General features: G+C 42.6%; 1 protein-coding gene across 2 annotated transcripts in view; it reads right to left on the bottom strand.

Annotated features, from left to right (window-relative positions):
- Bcorl1 (BCL6 corepressor-like 1) overlaps nt 1-24,639 on the bottom strand; it is an 82,798-nt gene that overhangs the window by 54,279 nt on the left and 3,880 nt on the right. For both annotated transcript variants that reach the window (XM_013018044.1, XM_013018043.1), the window contains exon 3: nt 3,449-3,578. In XM_013018044.1, the coding sequence (XP_012873498.1) occupies nt 3,449-3,534 (86 nt within the window). In that variant the 5' untranslated portion in view covers nt 3,535-3,578. The remainder of the gene's footprint in view (nt 1-3,448; nt 3,579-24,639) is intronic.

Raw genomic sequence — 24,639 nt, forward strand, 5'->3', positions numbered from 1 at the left:
GACTTTCCTGTTGTGGCTGGCTTCAAAACGTGATCCTCAGATCTCAGCCTCCTGAGTAGCTAGGATTACAAGTGTAAGCCAACCATGCATGGCTTCTAATAAATGTTTCTTCAAGGAAGGAGTGAATTAATGGTAGAATGACTAATGACTAGAACAGGCCACCTGGGACCAGCAGAAAACCCATGTCCCCAGTTCTGTAGTCCACAGCTGTAGCTGATAAAGCCTGGCAGACTTCTACAACATAACTTCCAGAGTTAATGCCCAAGAGAAGTTTTGTACCCATAGTGTCTAAGTTTTACAAGTTGGAAATGGTGGAGGAAGATGATTTTTACATACAATAGGATAATACTTTGGAAATCAGCTGTAGCACAACCTAGATTGTGGTAAGGTGATGATAACACATGGATGAATGAGATCAGAAGTAGTAATGCTTAAAAGGTCATTTTAAACACTAGGTATATTTGGTAATTGAGCATCCCAAAAGAGGTTTGTAAAGAGGGAAAATCAGATTTTGAGACCATTCTTGGCAGCTCTGTAAGGGTAACTTGTTTCCTGGTTTCTTGGATGCTGTTCCACATCTCTACAAAGTGTCCACTACTTAGAACTAGACCAACATAACTTACCAGTGAATATTGAATCCACGCAAAGCAACACCACCATCTTGCTTTGCTGTAGATCATCTCTTATTAGTTATCTATAGATAACATATACACAGGAAAATCTCAGCTGCTGCCTCTCAGAAGAATTCATCTTATTTTCCTTGGTCTTGATTTTTGGAGTCGAAAATTAAATTCATTTTAAGCCGATCTCTAACTTGTTCCTCAGTATGGAACAAATTATGTTTAATATCATGCATTAATGGCTATCAAGCACTAAGAGCTTCAGAAAATAAGCTGGCTATTCTTTTAGTCTTAACCTTAGAAAAGCATATACCTCTAGAGTTAGGAACAGGAGAAAAAGGTAGATTAAACAAAAACATAAAGTCGAGTAGTGCCAGTGGCTCATGCCTACTACCTAGCTATTGAGGAGGCTAAGATCTGAGGATCATGGTTCAAAGCCAGCCCTGGCAGGAAAGTCCATGAGACTCAATTATCTCCCATTAATCACCAAAAAGCCAGAAGTAGTGCTATGGCTCAAAGTGGTAGGCTGCTAGCCTTGAGCAAAAAAGAAAGCTCAGCGACAGCACCCAGGCCCTGAGTTCAAGCCCCAGGACTAACAAACAAACAAACAAAAAACAATATGGGCTAGGAGCCAGTGGCTCACATTCTATAATCCTAGCTACTCAGGAGGCTGAGATCTGAGGATGGTGGTTCAAAGTCAGCCCAGCCAGGGCAGAAAAGTCCTTTGAGACTCTTATCTCCAATTAACCACCAAAAAGCTGGAGGTGGAGCTATGGGTCAAGTGGTAGAAGGCCAGCCTTGGGCAAAAATATCAGGGACTATGACCAGTCTCTGAGTTCAAGCCCCAGGACTGGCACAATAAAGCAAAAACATGGGGCTGGGGTATAGCTTTATGGTACAGCATGTGCTTAGTATCCCTAAGTTCCTGAGTTTCTCCAGAGCACCACAAAAATACATAAAACAAAGACATCCATTCATGGGGCTTGACTTCAGAGCCTTGCACTCTTGCTTGGCTTTCTTGCTTAAGACTGTGCTCTACCACTTGAGTCATACCTCCATTTCCAGCTTTTTTTTGGTTTAATTGGAGATAAGAGTCTATTAAAAGACTTCTAACAATTTTCTGCCCAGGCTGATTTCAAACTGTGATCCTCAGATCTCAGTCCGCTGGGTAATTATGATTATAGGTGTGAGCCACTAGTACCTGGCTCATTCATTCCCCTTTCCCTTTGAAATTACCAACTGAACCACCAGAAAACACCTGCAAGCACAGGAGAACTCAGGCTTCTTTTAAAATGGAGAGACATCACAGATACTACATGTAGCCAACATATGAAAACAAAATATAAACTTTGAAGAGCATTTTAGGTGTCCTTAGTACAGGGCATTATCAGGAAATGGCCTACCTGGGTCAACCAAATATTGTTATAATCAGAAAATGGAAAACACACAAATTAGACAAGCATCACCAACTCTCAAGCTTGTATTAACACTATGTTCATAAATTTAACTGTGGGACTGTTTAGGAAAATGAAGGGGAGGACAGAAAAGGAAAGAGAATAATGAGGATGAATACATGGTGTCTGTGTATGAAGATGGCATAGGAAAACTCACTAAAAACTACTGAACAATAGAGGGTAAAGAGAACCAGGAAAAAGAGCAACAGATGAGGTCAATCTGGCTAAATTATAATATATGCATGAACAAATGATGAAACTCCTTTGTACAGTTAATATACACTGAAAAAAAAAAAGAATCACAAGCCAGGCACCAGTGGCTCATGCCTATAATCCTGGCTCCTCAGGAGGCTGAGATAAGAGGATTGTGGTTCAAAGCCAGCCCAGGCAGGAAAGTCTGTGAGACCCTTATCTCCAATTAACCACCAGAAAACTGGAAGAGGTGCTATGGCTCAAAGTGGTAGAGCACTAGTCTTGAGCAAAGGGGCTCAGGGACAGCCCCAAGAGCAACCAAAAAATGAAAAATGACTCACAGAAAAGTAAAGCAGGTTTTATGGAGAGGGAGGCACCAGCAGGAGTGAGGAGGGCCAACAGAGAAGGTGAAGGGGTGAATACCGTAAAAGCACTTTATAGGCATATATGAAAATGGAACAATGACACCCGTTGAGATTGTGTGTGTGTGTGTGTGTGTGTGTGTGTGTGTGCGCTTATCCTGGGGCTGGAACTCAGAGCCTGCACACTTTCACTGAGCTTTTTTACCCAAGACTAGCCAACCAGCTGGGCACCGGTGGCTCATACCTGTAATCCTAGCTACTCAGGAGGCTGAGATCTGTGGATCTCGATTCAAAGCCAGCCCAGGCAGGAAAGGCCATAAGACTCTTATCTCTAATCCACTCAGAAAACCAGAAGTGGCACTGTGGCTCAAGACATAGAGTGGTAGCCTTGAGCTGAAGAGCTGAGGGACAGCACCCAGGCCAACAGTTCAAGCCCCACGACTGACAAAAACAAAACAAAACTAGCTACCTCTCCACCTCTGGTGGTTTTGCTGATTGACTGGAGATAAGAGTCTCATGGTCTTTCTTGCCCGGGCTGCTTGACCACAATCCTCAGATCTCAGCCTCCTGAGTAGATAGGATTACAGCTGAGAGCCACTAGTGCCTGACAATTCTTAACAAACTAATACTAACAAAGGCCATCTGAATAGGCACAGCATGGCAAAGCAGTTCACTCCCCTAACCTCAGACTCAGCCCATCTCAGGGGAATTAGAAACAACCAAGAGTCTTGTCCACAGGCCTTACTACATACTACCCCTCTATGGGCAGTTACCACTCACTGGAAGTGAACTGGCAACAAACACTATCAAACCTCCTCACCTCTCCTCGTTGATGCCACACATGCGAATCCGGTCAGAACTGGTCCAGTTGTGCACGCCGCTGTAGAGCGGTGCTGTAGAGATCATGACAGCCACTCACCACCAGATAAGATCTGCTGTGGCCACTCCCCCTGGGAAAAAAAAGAATCCTCCAAAGTCAAAACTCAGTACAGGACAGCTTCTTTACCAGGCTTTTATACAGAAACTTAAATTGAAGTTTCTTATAGCATTAAAATATTAAAGCAGACTCTCCCAAACCATCCTGCTATGGAAAAATAAAAGTTCAAATAGGGGAAACGGTTCCACTGGTTTTCCAGGAATCTATGTTTCAGGGTGGACATGAGGACTCAGAAAATCACTTGGTGATTCTAAAATTCTCTTCAAAGACATATATGTTAGAGTTGTTAAGGAAATTCAATCTATTGTAGACAAATGAAATGACAGCTTAATTTTCTGTACATATTTAGCCTAAGTAACTACAATTAGAGGCATATACCCATTTGAATAACAAGTGCATTGCCAAGACCAGGGGTCTTTTTCACATCTGCTCTCTAATCCATTGGTACTGAAGGATATGAGTATTGAAACGAATTTAAGCACTCCAGAGGAAGCACATGCTTTCTTCACAAGCTCTTCAAGTGTAATCTGTTCTGCCTCCAAGTTGGTCATAATGCACCTATCTAACATAGTAGAAAAGCTGCCCCTGAATTGGGTGCAATACTCCTTGTACTCTGTCCACAAGCAAACAAAAACAAAGCTTCATCAAGAACTACGTATTAGCTGGGCTCTGGTGGCTCACACCTGTAAGCTTAGCAAGCTGTGCTCAGAGCATAGTGGTTCAAAGCTAGCCTGGGAGGAAAGTCCGTGAGACTCTTATCTTTAATTAACCATCAGAAAACCAGAAGTGGAGCTGTGGCTCAAAATGGTAGATCAATAGCTGTGCACAGAAAAGCTCAGGGACAGCACCGCAGGCCCTGAGTTCAAGCCCCATGACCAACAACTACAGCAAAAAGAACCACATCTGTCTTTGTCCCTTCATATTAGTCTGCCACCCCCCTAATCTACCTCTTCCTTCACCAACCACTATCCAGCTCTTGCCATTGATAACCACTGCACAGTCAATTCTACTTCTAGCTAAGGAAGTAACAAGAAAAAGAGCTTTATCCAAAGAGTCTGTCTTGAGGCCCTTAAGCTCCAAACTTACTCTATTAACTAAAATCCTTATTCATCAAAGCTCTAAACAGAACCCTACAGTGATGAGAATTTTCTATTCTCTATGTCTCAGAGTACGGTCACATCATAAATTTGTTCTATTTATCATTTTAATCCTTTTTCTTTTCTTTTTTTTTTTGCCAGTTGTGGGGCCTGAACTCTGGGCCTGGGCACTGTCCCTCAGCTCTTCAGCTCAAGGCTAGTGCTCTACCATTGAGCCACAGTACCACTTCCAGCTTTTTCTGCTATGTGGTGCTGAGGAATCGAACCCAGGGCCTCATGCATGCAAGGCAAGCACTTTACCACTGAGCCACCTTCCCAGCCCCCATTTTAATCCTTTTTCAATCGTTCATTGTCAATAGCATTCACTTATTCATTGAACAAATATCTACTGAGTTTTTACAATGTGCCAGAACTGTCCTAGGTACCAGGGATTTAACTGAATAAAATAGACTCAAATCCATGACTGCAGCGTGCTTAAATTCTTCAAGGATAAGATGTATAAGAAGTATGTTAAATCATTTTATGTTATAGCGTGTTACAAGGTATACCACACAGGCTAAGAAGCATGGGAGACCATGTGTACGGTATATGTGAATGAATGGACTATGACTTGAAATAGGGTGATCAGGGTATTCCTTCCTGAGAAGGACACATTTCAGCAACCCAAAGGAGATGAGCAAGCAATAAAGCTATCTGGGGGGGGGGGGAGCATTCCAGTGAGAGAAAGAGTATATGCAAAGGTCCTCAGGCAAATGGCTGTCTGCTAAGGTCAAGGAAGTGCCAGGAGGCCAGGTGGCTAGCCCCAAAAGGAAGGAAGGTGTCAAGTGAGGACAGCAAAGATGCCCCCTTTTTGCATACTTTCCCCTTTCCTAGCTTTCCTGACCCAGTGGCAGGAGGTTTCTCTGCTACCCTTCTTGTCTACCCTAGAATCTTGGGTATTCACTGAAGACTGCCCCTTACCTCTGTGTGTGTCTTTTTTTTTTGGTCGTGGTCGTGGGGCTTGAACTCTGGGCTTGGATGCTGTCCCTGAGCTCTTCAGCTCAAGGCAAGTGCTCTACTGTTTGAGCCACAGCACCACTTCCGGTTTTCTGGTGGTTCCCTGAAGATAAGAGTCTCACAGACTTTCCTGCCCAGGCTGGCTTTGAACCACGATCCTCAGATCTCAGCCTTCTGAGTAGCTAGGATTACAGGTGTGAGCTACAAGCATCTGGCTGTGTGTGTGTCTCTTCTTAACTCTGTTACCATCTCTCATTTCTTTTCCTTCCTGTTTTCCGAAGTTCACCCCTCTCTCCTTAACTCCACTCTCTCCTATGCTTCTCTATTCCTTCTCCTACTGTTTCTTTATCCTCCTCTTTCTCTTCCCCCTGTTGTTCCCCCAGTGTGCTCACTCTCTCTCATACATACACAGACACACAGACACAGACACAGACACAGACAGACAGACAGACACACACACACACACACAATTCTCTTCTCCTGTCTCTCTCTAAGCACAGTCACCACTCCAACTTTCCCTTCTCACTTCTCTTCCCATCCTCTCTTGACTTGGTGTCATTTTCTTCATTTACCTGAGGTTCCTCTTCAGTCTCTCCTTCTTTTCTTTCTTCCTTTTTATCTTCCTCTACTTTTTGCCTCCTGCTGCCTCTGCCTTCCTTCTCTTTCTAATCTTTGTCTATCTGCATCCTTTTCCTCAGTGCTTTTCTGGCTTTTCCTCACAGCCTCTATCTTTTTGCCTATGGATGTCAGCCCTGCCTATCCCTTTTCTCTTATCTATGAGCTCCCACTGTTTCAATTCACCCCTGGGTGCGCTGACAACTTCCACATCTGTATCTCTAGTCTTGACCTCTCTCCATAGGCCCAGACCTGAATTCCTAGCTGCCATCAACTCACTGTTAATTGGATGTCCACTGAGCCTCTCAAATCCAACGGGTCTCAAACCCGACTCATTATCTACTCCTGTAAATGTGCTCCCCACACGCCATGCCAGACACAGCATGCTTCCTGTCTTAGTTAATAGCACTGTCCCCTAGCCTGGAAATTTGTTCAACTCCTCTCCTCTCCACTGCCCAGATACAATCAGGAGTCAAATCTTGATAAAGCCTCTTCTCCTCTTCTCCTTACCCCTCTTGCCACTGCCCTGGTGCAGGCTCTCATCATCTCACACCAGGAATATTACACTGGCCGCTTAACTGCTCCCCCTACCTATCTCTTGATTCTACAATCAATTCATCTCCTAAAGCACTGATTCGATCAAGTCTCCCCTCCCTCATCAAAAGCCATCAGAATTAAATGAGATTCTTAGCACATCCTTCAAGGCCCTCAGGACTTGGCCTCAAACCTTCTCTTCAGTCTCCTCTTCTGCTGTTTCTTGCCCTTTCCCTGCCAACCTAGCCATGTCAGATCCTGACCCTTCCCTAAACAGGCCATCCAGTTTCAGGTCTCTGCTGCTTCCTCACTCTGAAATGGCCTTTTCCCACCCCCTGTGACCCCTCTTCCCCTTGCTGTCATCCCTCAATGCCTGGTTTAAATGTCATTGTGTCATCCCCTCCACCTCAGCCCCTGATCAGTTAACCCCTCCATCTCTGGTTCTCCTCCAACACTTAATTCCTACCTTTAGCCTTGTACTGATTTTCCTCTGTTGTGTGATTAGCTGGGAGTATGGCATGTCTGTCTCCCCTACCACACAATCAGCTACTTGAGGAAAGAATAACATCTTTTTTTGTCTCTGGTTCCTCTGAAACACCTTACACATAGCAAGTACGCAGTAAATGCATGTTATATGGTACTGAATTCTGGATCTGAATTGAGGTGATGACCCTGAGAAATCACAAGAAGCAAAAATCAACCAAGAAAGAAAAAAGAAAAAGAAAACACCTCCGCCAATACTTGCTTACTATAGAAAAGTACCTGCATTATCTATAGAATACCTTTCAGAGATGCCTGATTCTACCTCAGTTTATCATCTCTGACTTATTTTGCACCTTAAATTGCAGATAACTGATAGATAAGAAAACTTGTCTTGCCTCAGAGTCTGGATTAACCTCCTTCCTCGGTGTGTAAAAAGTTTTGCCTGAATTAGCCATCTAATTCCTTCACTCCATATAAATTTGTGCTTTTTGACTTTTTCTTGGAAATAACTATAACATCTGTCTGATTCCCTTGCTGATTAATGAATAGAATAAAATCTTTAACACGTGTTTGTTTTTATATCTGTACAAGAGTCATGACTTTTTACTTTTTCTGAAAATAATTTTTTAACATTTTGAAGCCAATTACACGAGCTAGCATAATTTTAGGGATTTTTTAACAAAGGTGCCATTTGCCAGATGTGATGACATCTGCTTGTACTAGCACTCTGGAAGGTAGAGATGAGAAGACTAAGTGTTCAAGGCCAGCCTGGGTTACATAGCAAGATCTTGTTGAAACAACAAAATGAGCATATTGGTTAATGAAGTTTTGACTATTGCTTAGAATATTTTGGAATAGTCTTCAATCAACCAACAACAGCTCAGCCTATTGGTGGATCCACCAAAATTTTTTTTCATCTTTCCTCTCTAGGAAGCATTAGAGGACTCAGGCAATGAGAAGTACTATTCTCACCATGAAATGAATTTCGACAAAAATTTCTACAAGTTTTAGTTGATACTTAAATATATGTGGACAGTAGGTATGTCAATGAGCATGGTTTTTTTTTCCCTGTCAGTTTTCTTTTTCTGCTGTTTAGGAGTGATTAGTAAGCTTGTAGATTGTAGAATAGAAATCATGGAGGGAATCCCAGGGTTTGGAAACAGAACAACATACCAAATATATCCTAAATAGTTTTTAGGCCAAACAAAAACACAGAAGGAAAAGTAAGGTAAAGCTAAATGTGCTCATGACACATACTATATGACTACCTATAATACAAAACTGATACTGGATGCCCCATCCTAAAGGTAAGAGTATTCACTGAAATCTTTGCCTCCCAAACTTAGATTATGGTTCTGTCAAAGCATCATCCCTATATATTTGAAGCCCTCTTTTTCTAATTAACAATACTGTTTGTAATCAAAGGGAAGGGAGGAGCAGAAACACAGGCACAACACTGAACTAAGTAGTTTATACCAGAAGGTAAAATGGGTGTAGCCAGACAGTCAAAGGTGCATCCTGATGGCAAGAGATGAATTGGGATGATCCAAATTAACCACTACTTCCCAAGCTAGAATGACTGGGGAGCTCATTCCAAATACAGATTCCATAAGTCTCAAATACATGCACTCTCATTCAGTATGCCTTGTTCTTGTTGTTGTTGTTGTTGTTTGGGGGGGGGCAGTTCTGAGGCTTGAACTCAGGGCCCAGACGGACACTGTCCCTGAGCTTTTGTGTTCAAAGATAGTGTTCTATGACTTGAATCACAGCTCTACTTCCACCTTTTTGGTAGCTAATTGTAGAAGCCTCCCCAGGCTGGCTTTAAAGTGCAATCCTCAGATCTCAGCTTTCTGAATAGCTAGAAATACTGGAGTGAGCCCCTGGCACCCAGCTAGCCTTAGGTTTTCTTTAATTTTTTAATGCCCAATCAAATTAGCAACCACTCAACTATAAACTACTCAAGAGAGATGAGCAAAAAGAAAATACTTTTTGGATAAACACACATACACACAGGTAAGTTCTACTAGTGTGCACACATTCATGCCAGCTTGCATTCACTAGAAGCATGCACAGTCATGTGTGTGTGTGCATGGACATGAGCATACACTCATGTTCTTGCTTTCTCTGATGGGAACTATCACATCAAAGGCAAAGTTCCAAAAAGGAACTTGGAAGAAACATGGTAATACCAAATGACCCAGTGAGCAGAAGCACAAGGATATGAAATACCTCAAAGAATTTTCCCAGATGTCACAACTATGTAATTGGTAAGAAATGAACAGCTGCATGGCCTAAGAATTAAATGCTAGTCAATGCCTGGGAGACAGAGGGACCACTGTGGAAGGAATAACACCAAAGTTATATTCAACTTATAGTCAAACAAAAGAGAGCAAATGTTCCATCAACTCAAAGTGATAAATGTGGTTGAAAAAATAAAAATTTTCAGCTGGGCACCTGTAACTCTAGCTCCTCTTAATTCTAGGAGGCTGACATCTGAGAATTGCAGTTTGAAGTCAGCCTAAGCAAGTAAGTCCATAAGACTCTTATCTCCAATTAACTACAAAAAAAGCCAGAAGCTGGGAAGGTGGTTCAGTGGTAGAGCACTTGCCTTGCATGCCTGAGGCCCTGGGTTCGATTCCTCAGCACCATATAAGCAAAAAGAAAAAAGCCGGAAGTGGCGCTGTGGCTCAAGTGGTAGAGCACTAGCCTTGACTGAAGAGCTGAGGGATAGTGCCCAGGCCCAGAGTTCAGGCCCCATGACCGGACCCAAAAAACAAAAAAAACAAAAAAAAAAAGCCAGAAGTGGAGCTGTGGCTTAAGTGGTAGAGAACTAGCCTTAAGTGAAAGAGCTAAGGTACAGTGTCCAGGCCCTGAGTTTAAGGCTGAATACTTATATGCACATACACACACAGGTGCAAGAGCACACACGCACGCATGCACACACACACACACACACATGCACACAACTTTTTCAATTCAGGAGACCTATGCATATAGAATCATAAAGACAGTCTGAAATCCAAGGAAAGGAGTCCAACAAGTGGACAGCAGAGAGCAGGGAGCAAGCATAATCATCACTTTGGAACAAAAGAGAACAGAACAAAGTTATTAATTGTATCTTTACAATGGTGAAAATAGCGGCTAAGCTAAGGGCAAGCAGGTAGTAAAAGAGACACCTAAATGATATAAAAAATTTAATTCAAAGGAGGAGGAAAAAAATCAAAGACAAGAGCAGGTATGAAAGGCATGAAACAAGCTTGTGGCGTACAATAACCAAAAGGAAAGAAATGAAATAGGGGAACCTGAAATATTTCACCATCATGGGCCAAACTGAAACTGTGGGGAAGCACTGAAGACAGACATTTTAGTAAGGGTTAGAGAATGTTATCAAAAGGGTAAGAATATCACGTCATAGCACAGGTCAGGGTTGGGGGAGAGTTATTAATAGAGGATGAACAAGAGTAAAGTCCAAAGATATTATGGGTAGGGTAGACATGTTTGTCTTGTTTTGAAATGGAGATGCCAACACAAGCATATTTCACAACAATTACAAGCAAACTCATGGGCATCATTGTGCATATGAGGAAGAGTAGAGCCTTTAAAGGAGTTAAAGAACATGTATCTGACAAGTGTTTTATTCTAAGATGGATGTTGCTTCAAAGTATTTAACCTTAAGAATGGCAGTGTGGCTGGGCTCCAGTGGTTCCTGCCTGTAATCCTAGCTACTCCTCGGGAGGCTGAGATCTGAAGATTATGGTTCAAAGCCAACCTGGGCAGAAAAGTACATGATCATCTTATCTTCAATAAACTCCTCCGAAAAAGCTGGAAGTGGTGCTGTGGCTCAAGTGGTAGAGTGTTAGCCATGAGCATAAAGAGGCTCAGGGACAATGCCCAATCCCTGAGTTGAAGCCCCAGGACTGGCAAAAAAGAATGGCAGTGTGGTTGGGTACTATACAGTGACTCATGCCTATGTTTCTACTTACTTAGGAAGCTAAGATCTAAGAATCACACAGTTCAAAGCCAGCCCAGGTAGGAAATTCTGTAAGACTTTTTCTCTAGTTAAGCACCAAAAAGCCAGAAGCAGAGCTGCAGCTCAAGCTGCAGAGCACTAACCTTGAGCATAAAAGCTCAGGCACAGCGCTCTGGCCCTGAGTTCAAGCCTCAGGACTGGCGCAGACATAGACAGACAGACAGATAGACAGACACACACACACAGACACAGACACACACACACACACACACAGACACAGACACAGACACAGACACACACACACACACACACACACACACACACACACACAAATATATTAGCAGAGTGTTCATCCACTTGAAAGGTAGTCCAGAAATATATAACTTCCTTTCTAGCCAAAGACCTTTTAAGTACTGAACAAATCTGGCAACTTATAGGACATAATGGGACCCTCTACACAGCATGAAACCTGTCAGTTTCCTCATGTCTGTACTCTACTATCAAGACAGTAAATTAAAATCCCAAGATTAAGAAAGTCTCAGTTTAACTAAATCTGGTAGTACTCTCCCATGCTCCTTTTGGCTCATACTGCCTAGTGACCTGGAAGCAATTATGACTTTAAAAAAATGAAAGAGTGAGAAAATATTCAGCTTGAAGCCTGGCCCTGAATCTGTCCTCAAGAGGATAGGCGTGGCTAGTAGACAGGAGGGTTGAGTAACTTATGACTAATGAGGAAAGAAAACTAACTTTGGGACTTACTACTCCAATAGAAACCCAGAGCACTGGGTGAAGCTCCCATAAGATAGAGACAAACTTCACAGAAGCAAAGGAGAAGCCATCTCATTGTCCTACTTTGAGAAAAGCAGCAAAGACATCCTCAAGATCAAGAGAAATCCAAAAGACCTTGAGATCCCAGCGCCAAAATGAAAAGTCCAGCCACTGGAGGGCTTTTAAGAGAAGTCAAAACCAGCAGAGTGCCAGTGGAGCACCAGTGGCTCACACCTGTAATCCTAGCTACTCAGGAGGCTGAGATTTGGAAACTGTGCTCGAAAGTCAGCCCAGGCAGGAAAGTCTGAGACTTTTTTTTTTTGGTCGGTTGTGGGGCTTGAACTCTGGGCCTGAGCGCTGTCCCTCAGCTCTTTAGCTCAAAGCAAGCACTCTACCACTTGAGCGACAGCGCCACTTCCAGTTTTCAGGTGGTTTATTGAAGATAGGTGTCTCACGGTCTTTCCTGCCCCGGCTGGCTTTGAACCTGGATCCTCAGATCTCAGCCTCCTGAGTAGCTTGGATTACAGGCATGAGCCACGACGCCCGGCAAGTCTGAGACTCTTATCTCCAATTAACCATTAAAAAGTTGGAAGTGGAGCTGTAGCTCAAGTGGTAGAGTGCTAGCCTTGAGCATAAAAGCTCTGCAACTGCACCCTGAATTCAAGTCCTAGGACTGGCACAAAGATTAAAGAGAGTGGGGGGAGGGTGGAAGGGAGGGAGAAAGAGAAGATAAAACTTATGGAGCCATTGTTTTCCAAAGGAAAGTGTACACATACTCCCCAAGTAAAACCTTCCCTAGCTTTAGCAATAAAACTGTTTTACTTCTATATTTTCAGTTCTGGTGATTGAACCTAAGGCCTTGTACTTATGTGTAGCTCATGCCAGGCAAGTGCTCTACTACTGACCTATACCTCCAGCTCTAGACTGCAGATCTTATCCTCCTCATTGCTCTGGCTCCTTTCATGAATATTCAACAGGAATATAACGTTCCTGTTTTCCCTGTTTCATCATATATCTGACCTCCAATAAAAGTCATCTTTTCTGCCATTAACTAGCTACCATACCAAGACATGCAACAGTCCTGTATATATGCCCCAATCATGTTACTTTGAAACTTCATGCAAAGTAGTTTCTTAAGCGGGTGCTGGTGGCGCACGCCTGTAATTGTAGCTACTCAGGAGGCTGAGATCTGAGGATCACGGTTCAAAGCCAGCCAGGGCAGAAAAGTCCGTGAGACTCTTACCTCCAATTAACCACTAGAAAATGAGAACTAGAGCTGTGACTTAAAGTGGTAGAGTGCTAGTCCTGAGCAAAAGAGCTCAGGGACTGGGCTGAGGCCGAGTTCAAGCCCCATGACTGACTGAAAAAAGAAAAGAAAAGAAAGTCTCTCCATCCCCACTTCTACCAAGGAATCAGACTTATAAGGACATTATATTCTGTTCCCACATACATTAATTTTGTATTGAACAGGAAGGGTAACTAGCTGCCTACATATGGTTCCAGCACAGACACCTTCACAAATTCCTTGAGTCCCTCCATTCTTAAAACTTTGTCTATAAATATTTATGAGACTGAATACAAAGTAATGTTAACTGTCAGTTAAACACATAAGAGCCTACTCATTCAAATGAATGTAGTTACTGCCAACATAGTCACCTCAGAAGGCTGGACTTTCACCTCAGTAACTGGATGGCCAAGGCTTACAATCTCCCTTGGAGCTCTTGAGAGCACTTCCATACAAACTCATCTATACTCTTTTCAAACTTCCAGCTACTGGTGCTGTGTCCCATCCTTTCAGGGACAATTTGATGTTTAAAAACACCCCAAACACATTCAGAATCATCTAATCAAACAGCAGCAGCATTAAACAGAGCCATCTAAAACAGTACCTGGAAAAGTGACTCCAGGACCCGCAACCTAAACTTAGGTGGAGACCCTGAGAAGTACTTCCAGTCTATTTCTCAGCCATGTTAATACACCCATTTACCATGGCATTTGCCAAATGCAGATGCACTGTTTATATCTACAACTGAGTAAAACAACCAGTACTTAAGAACCAGAGGTGGGGCTGGGAAGGTGGCTCAGTGGTTGAGCACTTGCCTTGCATGCATGAGGCCCTGGGTTCGATTCCCCAGCACTACGTAAGCAAAAAGAAAAAAAGCCGGAAGTGGCGCTGTGGCTCAAGTGGTAGAGTGGTAGCCTTGGGCTGAAAAGCTGAGGGAGAGTGCCCATGCCCAGAGTTCAGGCCCCACAACCAGACCCCCCCCCAAAAAAAAAACAAGAACCAGAGGTAATCTATTCCAATGATGAGGTGGGTCAAAGCAAAAGTTTTCATCATTTACTTACAGTTTCATGTCACTAGATTGTTTTAGTGAGTCTATACATTATGTCATGAACCTTTTCCCTATAATTCAAATGTTACTCACTTCTATTTCTTACTTCAAGGAAATTGTTCAACTCAATTCAAGGAAAATACCTCATCATAGCTTTATGCTAGACCTAAGCCCTAGCTATGAGAGTTTATACAACTTCTGGATGCCATGGGCATCTAGAAAACTTAAGTATCACTATGAAATTAATCAGTCCTCAAAATGCCAATCCACCTCAATTGTCATCCTAAGTAAGTAAATAGGGTCTTTCTTTTAAGCACTTCTAATTTCTAACAGACCAAAGATAAGAGCCTTGGTCTTCCTTAGTCTCGATCTTCACCCTCTGATCATTTAGAATCTCTCTCATACTCTAGAGTTGAATCATTATAGCATGAGACTTGAATCCCTTCTGTGTCCTGGCTGCGATGGATTATGACAGTTGCCCTCTGGTGTCTCCATTTCAATACATCTCATTTATGATATAGCATTTTTCAAGAAAAGAAGATTGTTCTTTAGGTCTCCTAGACCTCATATGCAAATACCTGGGAGATCTTTTTATTCTTCCTTTTTAATTTTTATTATGATCACTAAGTATCTGTACAAGGGAGTTTCCATTTAATAAGGCAGTTTATGAGTACGATGTATCTTAATGTCACTCTTTTCAACATTCTTATCCATCCATCCTCTACCTACTCCTTCCCTCACTCTTAATTTTATAGGATATACCTTGGATTCTTGTCGGCATTTTCCCCCTTTTTTCCTCTTAATTTGTCTACCCCTTTCTCCCTGACCCTACTCCACTCCTTTCAAGTACCTGTATCCTGCTGTTTTATTTTGCTGAACTTTGATTTTGTCCTTCTAAGGAATTATACTATTTGAGATATTCTTTGAATCTACCATAAGAAAAGCCACCAGTGCAACCATGTTTATTGCAGCCACTGTTCACCATAGCCAAGGTATGGAATCATTCCAGATGCTCATCAATGGACAAATGGATCAAGAAAATGTGGTGCATATACACAATGAAATTTTACTCATCCTTTACAAAGAATCATATTGTGCCATTTGCAAAGAAATAAAAAGACTTTGAAAAAAACTATGTTAAATGACATAAGTAATTCAGACCCAGAGATACAAATGATCCATGTCTTCCCTTATATGTAAAAGCTAGATTTAGCTTGAAAACTCATAAGTAAATACATTAGGTGGTATGTAACTGTATACAAATGTATTAACTAAAATACAGTAGATCATTATTTTTTCTGTTCTCTCACTCCAGACCACACTCAGCTATCGGTTCAACTTTGTATATATTATTCACTTGAAATCATACAGCTATCCACCTCCCCTCCATTACACTATTTCCTCAAAGAATTTTAAACTTTCAGTACTGTCTCAATCTCTTCCAGTCCATAGATTTAATAGCCCCCTTTGTAAACTGGGGAAAAACAAAATCCCCTTTATATCACACAGAGTGATATATATATATATATATATTTTTATATATAATACACATATAATGTATTATAAATAGATGATAGATAGATAGATAGGTAGATAGATAGATAGATATCGATGGGAATAATGGCTCAAGCCTACCTACTAGTGAGGGGAAGATAGGGTATTACAGTTTGAGCCCAGCTTAGGTGTAAACCTTTACAAGACTCTGTCTTACTCAATGGCTTGGCTTGGCGGTATGTACCAGCTACAGAGGAAGTCCAATGGGTAGACACAGCGGAAAAAGCCTATCATCCTTGATGATACAGGAAAACACAAGTAGGATGATAGAAAACCAGGCCAGGCTAAGCATAAAGCAAGACTATCTTGACAATAACCAAGACAAAAAGGAGGTGTAGGTGTAGCTTAAATGGTAGATCACCTGCCTTGCAAGCATGAATGAGGCCCTGAGTTCAATCCCTGGTATCATCAAAAATAAAATTTGGGGTAAGCCTGGCTCAGTGGTACATGCCTATAAGTCCCCCAGCTATTCCAGAAACTGAGGCATTTCAATTTTGAGGTAACATAGGAAGACTGTCTCAAAAACCAGGCATGTTGGATCATACTTATTATCCTAGCTACTTAACAGGCAGAGATCTCAGTCCAAGTCCAGCCATGGCCAGGTCAAATAGTTTCATGAGACCTCATGTTCACCAACAAAAAGCTGGGTATGCCAGGAATTGGTGGCTCATTTCTGTAATCCTACTCAGGAGGCTGAGATCTGAAGATAGTGGTTCGAAGCCAGCCCAGGCAGGGAAGTCCAGGAGATTCTTATCTCCAATTAATCACAGAAAAAGCTGTAAGTGGGACTGTGGCTCAAGTGATAGAGTGCTAGCCTTGAGCAAAAGGAGCCCAGAAAGCCAGGCACCGGTGACTCAAGCCTGTAATCCTAGCTATTCAAGAGGCTGAGATCTTCGGATCACGGTTCAAAGCCATCCTGAACAGGAAAGTCCATGAAACTCTTTTTTTCTTTTTTTTTGGCTTGGGTGCTGTCCCTCAGTTCTTCAGCTCAAGGTTAGCACTCTACCACTTGAGCCACTTGAGCCATAGCACCACTTGCAGCTTTTTCTGCTTATGTGGTACTGAGGAATCTAACCCAGGGCCTCATGCATACAAGGTAAGCACTCTACCACTGAGCCACATTCCCAGCCCCCATGAAACTCTTATCTCCAACTAACCACCAGAAAATCAGAAGTGGCGCTGTGGCTCAAGTGGTAGAGTGCTAGCCTTGAGTAAAAGAAGCTCAGAGACAGTGCCCAGGCCCTGAGTTTAAGCCCCAGGACTAGCAAAACAAACAAACAAACAAACAAACAAACAAACACTGGAAGTGATGGTACACCTGTCATCCCAGCTACAAGGAAAGTTGGTTATGGCCAGGCACAAAAGCAAGACCCTATTCAAAAAATAGAGCAAAAAGGACTGGGACATTACTCAACTGATAGAGCACCTGCCTAGAAAATACAAGCCCTAAGTTCAAATACCAGTTCTGTCCAAAAAATAAAAACACATTGAACCTATCAGCAACTTCTTTTTCTTTATCTGCACAGTAGACAATCATAAATAAAATCAGGCCAGACAAAATAATAAGAATCACCTTCCAACTATCTATAGCTATAGCTAATTTTTAAACCTGGCTGACTTATGGACTGCCTTCTGCCACCATCAGTAGATGTGTGTTCAGGGAAGAGCTCCCTTTAATATTTGCCTAAACAGAATATAAATAGGCAGGCAAACCTGCTGGGGAGTGGGAGCAGGTAGAGAATAATAATGCATTTCTGAAGTCAAACAGAAATTATTAATTTGTCCACTAATCTACTGCTCTCAATTGGCCAGTCATCCATTTCTCCCTGTATTGGCATAGCTAACAGAAAGCCAACTGTTGGCACCAAAGTCCACTTGAGTTGCAGAGAGGAGATCTACTTCATAGGCTACTGATTATCTCTACTCAGAAGTTTGGTTTGAGGAACCCAGAGCTATTTGGGGTACTATTCTCCCCTATTCAATAATTGATGAACACCCTTGTCATGGAGTCATACCAGGCCCAAGCTTGATCTACTAGCTTTTGTAGAATTTCTAGATGCCAGAGAGAGCTGGAATACCCAAGCCGTCATCATTAAATACAACAGTCCTTTGCAGAAACTAATGGTTTTTTAAAATGTCACCTATGAGCCAGGTGCTGATGGCTCACACCTATAATCCTAGCTACTCAGAAGGCTGAGATCTGAGGATCACAGTTCAAAGCTAGCTTGGGCAGGAAGTCTGTGAGACTCTTATTTCCAATTAACCTCCAGAAAATGAGAAGTGGCACTGCTGCTCAAAGTGGTACAGCACTAGCCTTGAGTAAAAAAGCATAGGGACAACACCTAGGCCCTGAGTTCAAGCCCCACAACTGACAAAAAATATTACTGATGGCCCAAAATGTTCTTAAAGTTTCAACTATATACAAACTCCTCACTTCCCACCCTGAAACATTGAGCAGTGTCATGTCACAGCCATTAAAGAAGCTACTACCTTCTACCTGAACATGGATGCAGTAACAAGTCAAGCTATCGCTTCCAACTATGTTGTAATGCTAAATGGGTAGTAATGCACGAGGAACATGGAAAATAAGGGCAGAAAATTAAGATATGGAAGAAGGTACTCACTCTGCCACTATGTTTTTTATATAATGTAATATAAAAAGCAATGTCTCTAGGCATTGGTGGCTCACACTTGTAATCCCAGCTACTCAGGAAGCTGAGACCTGAAATACTGTGGTTTGAGCCCAGGCAGACAAGTCTGTGAGACTCCATCTGCAATTAATCAGCAGAATGCCAGACTGGATGTGTGACTCAAGTGTTAGAGCAGTAGCAATGAACAAAAGGGGGAGGGGAAGCAAGAACACAAGGCCCTGAGTTCAAACCCCAATACCTACACACACACACACACATACACACACACACACACACACACACACACACACACAAAGTAATGTCACAGGATGTAGCTGAGTAAGAAAAAATGATAATATACTCCATTTACTTATTAGGAACCTACTATATTGGCCTGGTTACTATATAAACTTCATCTCATACAATTCTCACCACTCAAACATCTTATTTCTATCGTATAAATGAGAACATTGAAGTTCAAAAAGGTTAAGTGACTTGTAGTCAAGTGGCTCACATATATAAGCCTAGCTTCTTGGGAGGCTGAGATTAGGAGAAACATGGTTTGAGGCTTTCTTGGGCCAAAAAGTCCATGAGTCTCCATCTCAGTGGAATAAAGAGATGTTGCACCCTTGTCATCACGGATAGAAAAGGAAGCCTAAAATAGATAGATCTTGGTACAGGGACATATCTGGTCAGGAACATAGACCCTGTCTCAAAAATAACCAGTGCATAAAAAGGTCAGGTGATGTGGCTCAGCACTAGTGGTTGCCTAGTAAGTTCAAGGACCTGTACCACCACCACCACCAAAAAAAAAAAAAGTAAAATTAAATAACTTGGTTCCTGTCCAATAGGTATGAAGTTGAAGAGTAAGATGTTTCACAGCTGTATAACTCCAAAGTGGTAGGTTAATTCAGATTCTTTGTGAAGTTTGAGAACTACTGTATTATACAAACTTGATCATAAATTAAATTGGGTAAAATCTCATCATAAGCAGATAGGCTGGGCACTGGTGGCTCAGGCCTGTAATCCTAAACTACTCAGGAGGCTGAGATCTTGGGATCCCAATTTAAACATAGCCAGGACAGAAAAGTCTATGACTCATCTCCAACACCTGTAATCCTAGCTGCTCATGAGGGTGAGATCTGAGGATCCAAGTTCAAAGCCACTCAGGTAGTAAAGGTTGTGAGATCATTTCCATTAAATTGCCAAAAAAGCCAGAAGTGAAGCTGTGGCTCAGGTGGTAGAGCACCAGCCTTGAGCAAAAGAAGTTCTAGGACAGCACTCAGGGCCTGACTACAAGCCGCAGGATCAGTACCTATGTGCACCTGCATACACACACACACACACACACACATATACACACACAACAACAACAACAACAACAACAACAACGAGAGAGAAGATGCATAACCATTTCATGGATTCAAGTAAAGAGCACATTAATATTATCTAGGACCATATTCATGTAGTATGTACTTCAAAGAACTTAGAAAACTGAAAATCTGTTAGCTCTTCTTGTCCCAATACAACAGCATTATGACAAAACCCCACTGTACCCTTAAATGGCACTAAGACTATGATTTCCAGGCATACCTTAGTAATGAGGTAACCAAATTTTGTTTCTTAACCAACAGTGGATTAAAGAGTCCAAAACTCAAAGCTCTCCAAATCTTTAGTACTCTCAATTCTTTGTAGCCCCTTGGCCTAAGGTCTTCTTTAAATCCGGATGAAGACATATCTGGCCTCACACACTCTAATGTGTAAATCTGAAAATTACCACGTTACAAATAATAAATCATCTCTCTTCAACTTCATCACAATTTATTGCCCATAGAAAATATAACCTTGATATGCAGCCTGCAGTTGTTGTGGAGATTTTAAATGGTTTGTTTTTTGCTGGGTGTCAATGGCTCACATGTGTAATGTTAATCTATTCCGAAGGTTAATACCTAGATAATCAGGGTTCCAAGCCAGCCCAGACAGAAAGTCCATGAGACTCTACTGTCAACTAATCAGAAAAATGCAAGACTGAAGTCAGGTCTCAAGTAGTAGAGCACCAGCCATGTGGCAAGACAGCACATTGAAAGGTGAGAACCAGGGCCTATTTCAAATGTTTTAAGGGAAGAGTAGTTTCTGCTCAAGAAAAAAAAAAGAAGAAACTAGAACAGCTTATTTGAATTATGATGAGGGGCAGAAACACAGAGGTAAATTTTTCTCTTGAACAGAATGTAATTTTAGCTCACCACACTAAGTTTTCATCATAAAACATTGCTTTTAATTTATAAACAGTAGGAAAAAGTATGCTTTAGAAAGACAGTTTTCTACAGTATTTCAATGATGACCATTCTTAAAGGGGCATGAATACGGCCTGATTCATATAAAATACTGTCCTAGCAGCCTAGTGGCAGAAAGGTAGATTGCTTATTTCCTCCTTCTTTAGTATTGCTGATGTTAAACATTCTGGGCAAACTTGGACTCACTGATTGTGAACTCGAGCACAAAGAAATTTCTTTCTTTCTGAAAACTTGAACACCTACGGGCTTCCTTCACCCCCACATATTCATGAACTGCTTCTCCCCTTTTTCTTACCTATTTTATCCCAGCAATTCTCATTTTCCTAGCACTCTCTTCATTTCCCTCTAGTGTTCACTTTCCCACCCAAATTCAACCACAAATTCCTTTCTCAGAAAATCAGACTGTTGACACCCTATAGCCATTCTACTTCACTCCAAACAGCTCAGCCTAGAATCAATGACCCACTATAAATGTTGTCCAGCCCAACCCTAATTAGAGCCTTTCCTCCATACCCCTAACACTACCCTCCAATTCCCGCCCAAGGCTCTCAAGTCCCTGGTTCTTTATCCTGTTTCACTCTGGAATTTCTACCACTCGACTCCTTATATCTAGGATCCCTCCCACTTAGAAACTGGAAAACTTGTGTATTCTTACTTTCCCCTTCTTCCAAAGTCATTTTATTTGGACACTGACACTTTTTCCCATTCAGAATCTTTACTTTAGACTTTATAATAGGGCTTGAACTCAGGGCCAGGGCACTGTCACTGAGCTTTTTGTTGTTCAAGGCTAGTGCTGTACCACTGAACCACAGCTTCACTTTTGGCTTTTTTGTGGTTAATTGGAGATAAAAGTCTGACAGACTTTTGTGCCCTGGCTAGCTTCAGAACAACATTCCTCAGATCTCGGCCTCCTGAGTAGCTAGGATTATAGGCATGAGCCACAGGTGCCTGGCCTCACAATGTGCATTTTAAACCTGTATACTATCTCTAAATTCTTTATTGTTTATGGATAAATATATTTACATTTTCCCCTAAATGTCAGTTTCTCCTCAAACCTACCTTCCCCTCCAATCTTAGTAATCTCAGCAATAAAAAGTGCAAAGAGCCCTAAAGGTTCTCTAAACTTTCCTTTGGAAAATATCCTGGAGATTTCCAGATGCTGTTTTCTTTTCCTTAGTTGGCCCTAGTATGAGACCAGTGACAGTCACCTTCCTTTTCCCTTTACTGCCCAACCAATCCTCTTCCTGATTTGTTTTTGCATCCCAGTTTTTGTAGTACTAAAGTCTTTTTCTCCAAGGATTCTAGTTCTCTCAAAGAAGTACTTCCTTAATATCCATAACCAGATTAAACCAGATTAATCACACATGAGATCTTCTGCTACCTGTACATAATATTTCCTTTGCTATTTAGTGAACCATATCATGAATAAAACAGAGCCCTCCCCTTGGTGTAGCTGCATTTGCTTCCCAAGAACCTGTAAGCCAGTGAGAAAGAAAGGCATCCCTAAATCAAAAAATCTAAATCTAAGCCAGGTGCCAGTGGCTCACATGTGTAATCCTAGTTACTCAGGAGTCTGCGATCTAAAGGATTGAGGTTGAGGCCAGGTTGGGCAGAAAAGTTCACTAGACCCCATCTCTAAAATAGCCAGCAAAAAGTGAGACTGGAGGCATGGTTCAAGTGGTAAAGTCAAAATCTAGATTCGCACAAGTGTCTTTGCTGCAGCCACCATTTCATTTCTTCTGGAAATCCCATCTACTTTGTCTAATCCAGACCCCAATACCAGAGCTTAGCAGCGCCATAGGTTTCATATGCCCTGCTCCAATGATTATCCTGTTCCTATTGCTTCATCTTAAAGACTAGTCTTATTCAACCCAGACTTCAGAGTCCCTTCCCTTTCCTCCATCAATGACATATTCACTTCTTTCCACAGCCAGAGCAGAAGCAACTTAACCTTCTCTTACTACAAAGCTGGTTACAGTGTCAGCCTTGTTAAAGGAAATCTTTTGTGCCAATCCTGGGCTTGAACTCAGGGCTTAGGTCCTGTTCCTGAGCTTTTGTACTAAAGGACAGCAGTCTATCACTTGAGCCACAGCTCCACTTCTGGCTTTTTGGTGGTTGACTGGAGATAAAAAGTCTCACAGAATTTCCTGCCTGGACTGGCTTTGAACCACAATCCTCAGATCTCAGCCTCCCGAGTTAGCTAGGATTACAGGATTGAGCCACCTGGACTGGTAAAGCCAATTTTAACAAGATTCCATGCCCAGAGATTTGTAACTCTCATCCCCTAGATCTTCCTCCAGGGCAACTGTCTCAGTTACCGTATCAAAGATGCCTGCCTACCAACAGCCTCATGATTCACTCAAGGTGGCCATGCCCCTCCAACACTCTATAACCAAACTTCAGATTCTCTTGAGATATCAAAGCTCTGGTTCCTCCCAATTTCCCCCAATCTTTCCTAATAACTTTGCTTCTCCACCAAAATGCTCAACTTTTTTTTTAAGGATTATGCCCACTTTTATTTATTTATTTATTTTCAGTGCTGAGGGAGGAAAAAATCCAGGACCTCATGCATGCTAAGCAAGTGTTTCACCAACATCCCCAGTCCTGAGGATTACCCAATTTAATCCCTAGTGGAGTATTCCAAGTTTCTTTCCTACATGCTGTCATCTTCAATATCACATAGTGACATCACCATCCAATTTGAGTATCCTAAACTCTGCCCAAACATCCTCCATTGTGCCACTTACCATCTCCACATAGTAAGGCTCCCTCAATACCAACATTCAAGGACAAGATAGACAACTTAGATGATCTTTTAAGTTCCATTCCACCCTTGGAATTTTCTTACCAAATGATTTCACTCCCAATTCCAAACGCATTTCGGCTTTGAGAATAACCTTAGCTGAAACAACCATGGGGCAAACCCGTAAATCCGAGAATGCACCCCCACACACACCCAAGAAGTCTCAGCAACGCTTTTGCGCAACTACACTCTACCTGTTCCACAGGGACGACCTCCAAATCGCCTTGAGAGGATTAAGCTAGGGCTCAAAGTTGCAGACCCCTTCCCATACTTCTGCTAAGAGCCCCTACACCCTTGGCAAGGGCTGCTTGTCTTTGCTGTCTACTCTAGAAAACATCATGAATGAGTCTCACCACGTCGACAGTTAGATCAGCCACCACTGAACATTTCAAAACAATAAAACAAAAACATAGTGCTTCTATTGGGGGCGGGGGGAGAAACGCAAGCGGAATAGAAGGGCATCTCCACTGGCCTATGCTGTTGGCCTCCCAGGTTTGCAGCGTGCTTCCCTCCTGCCTTTCCCCTCGACCACATCTTTCCCTACAACAATCTCCTGCACCTCCATAACGCGAAATCCCCAGCCGTGGTGCGGCGAGCTCCTCCCAGCCTTCCGGACGTCCCTCTGGCCCAACCTTCCTCTTGGCGGGACCCCGGTGAGGAGGGCCCCCTCCAGCGTCCAGTTTGCCACCCTATTCCTTCCCGGGCTTCGAGGCGCCTCTGCAAGGCTCTGTCCTGAAGCTGAACCTCGAGGAACCAAGCCCATGAGGCCCGTCGCGGGACCCGCCGCCCCCCCCTTTCCTTTTCCCAGCACCTCGTCCTCCATGCACCCGGCCCCCGGGGCTCTTCGTCGTCGTCGTCCCGGCTTGTACCGCCCCCCGTCGGGGGCTCCACCCCCTCCTGCACCCGCCCCCAAGACGGCCCCCTCCCCACAGTGCGCTGCCTAAGCCCTGTGCCCCGGCACGGGACTCTCTTTGGCCTCCGTTCCCCGCCCAGAAGC

The sequence above is a fragment of the Dipodomys ordii genome, unplaced genomic scaffold (genome assembly GCF_000151885.1).
Source record: "Dipodomys ordii isolate 6190 unplaced genomic scaffold, Dord_2.0 Scaffold38, whole genome shotgun sequence".
NCBI classification, from domain to species: Eukaryota; Metazoa; Chordata; class Mammalia; order Rodentia; family Heteromyidae; genus Dipodomys; species Dipodomys ordii.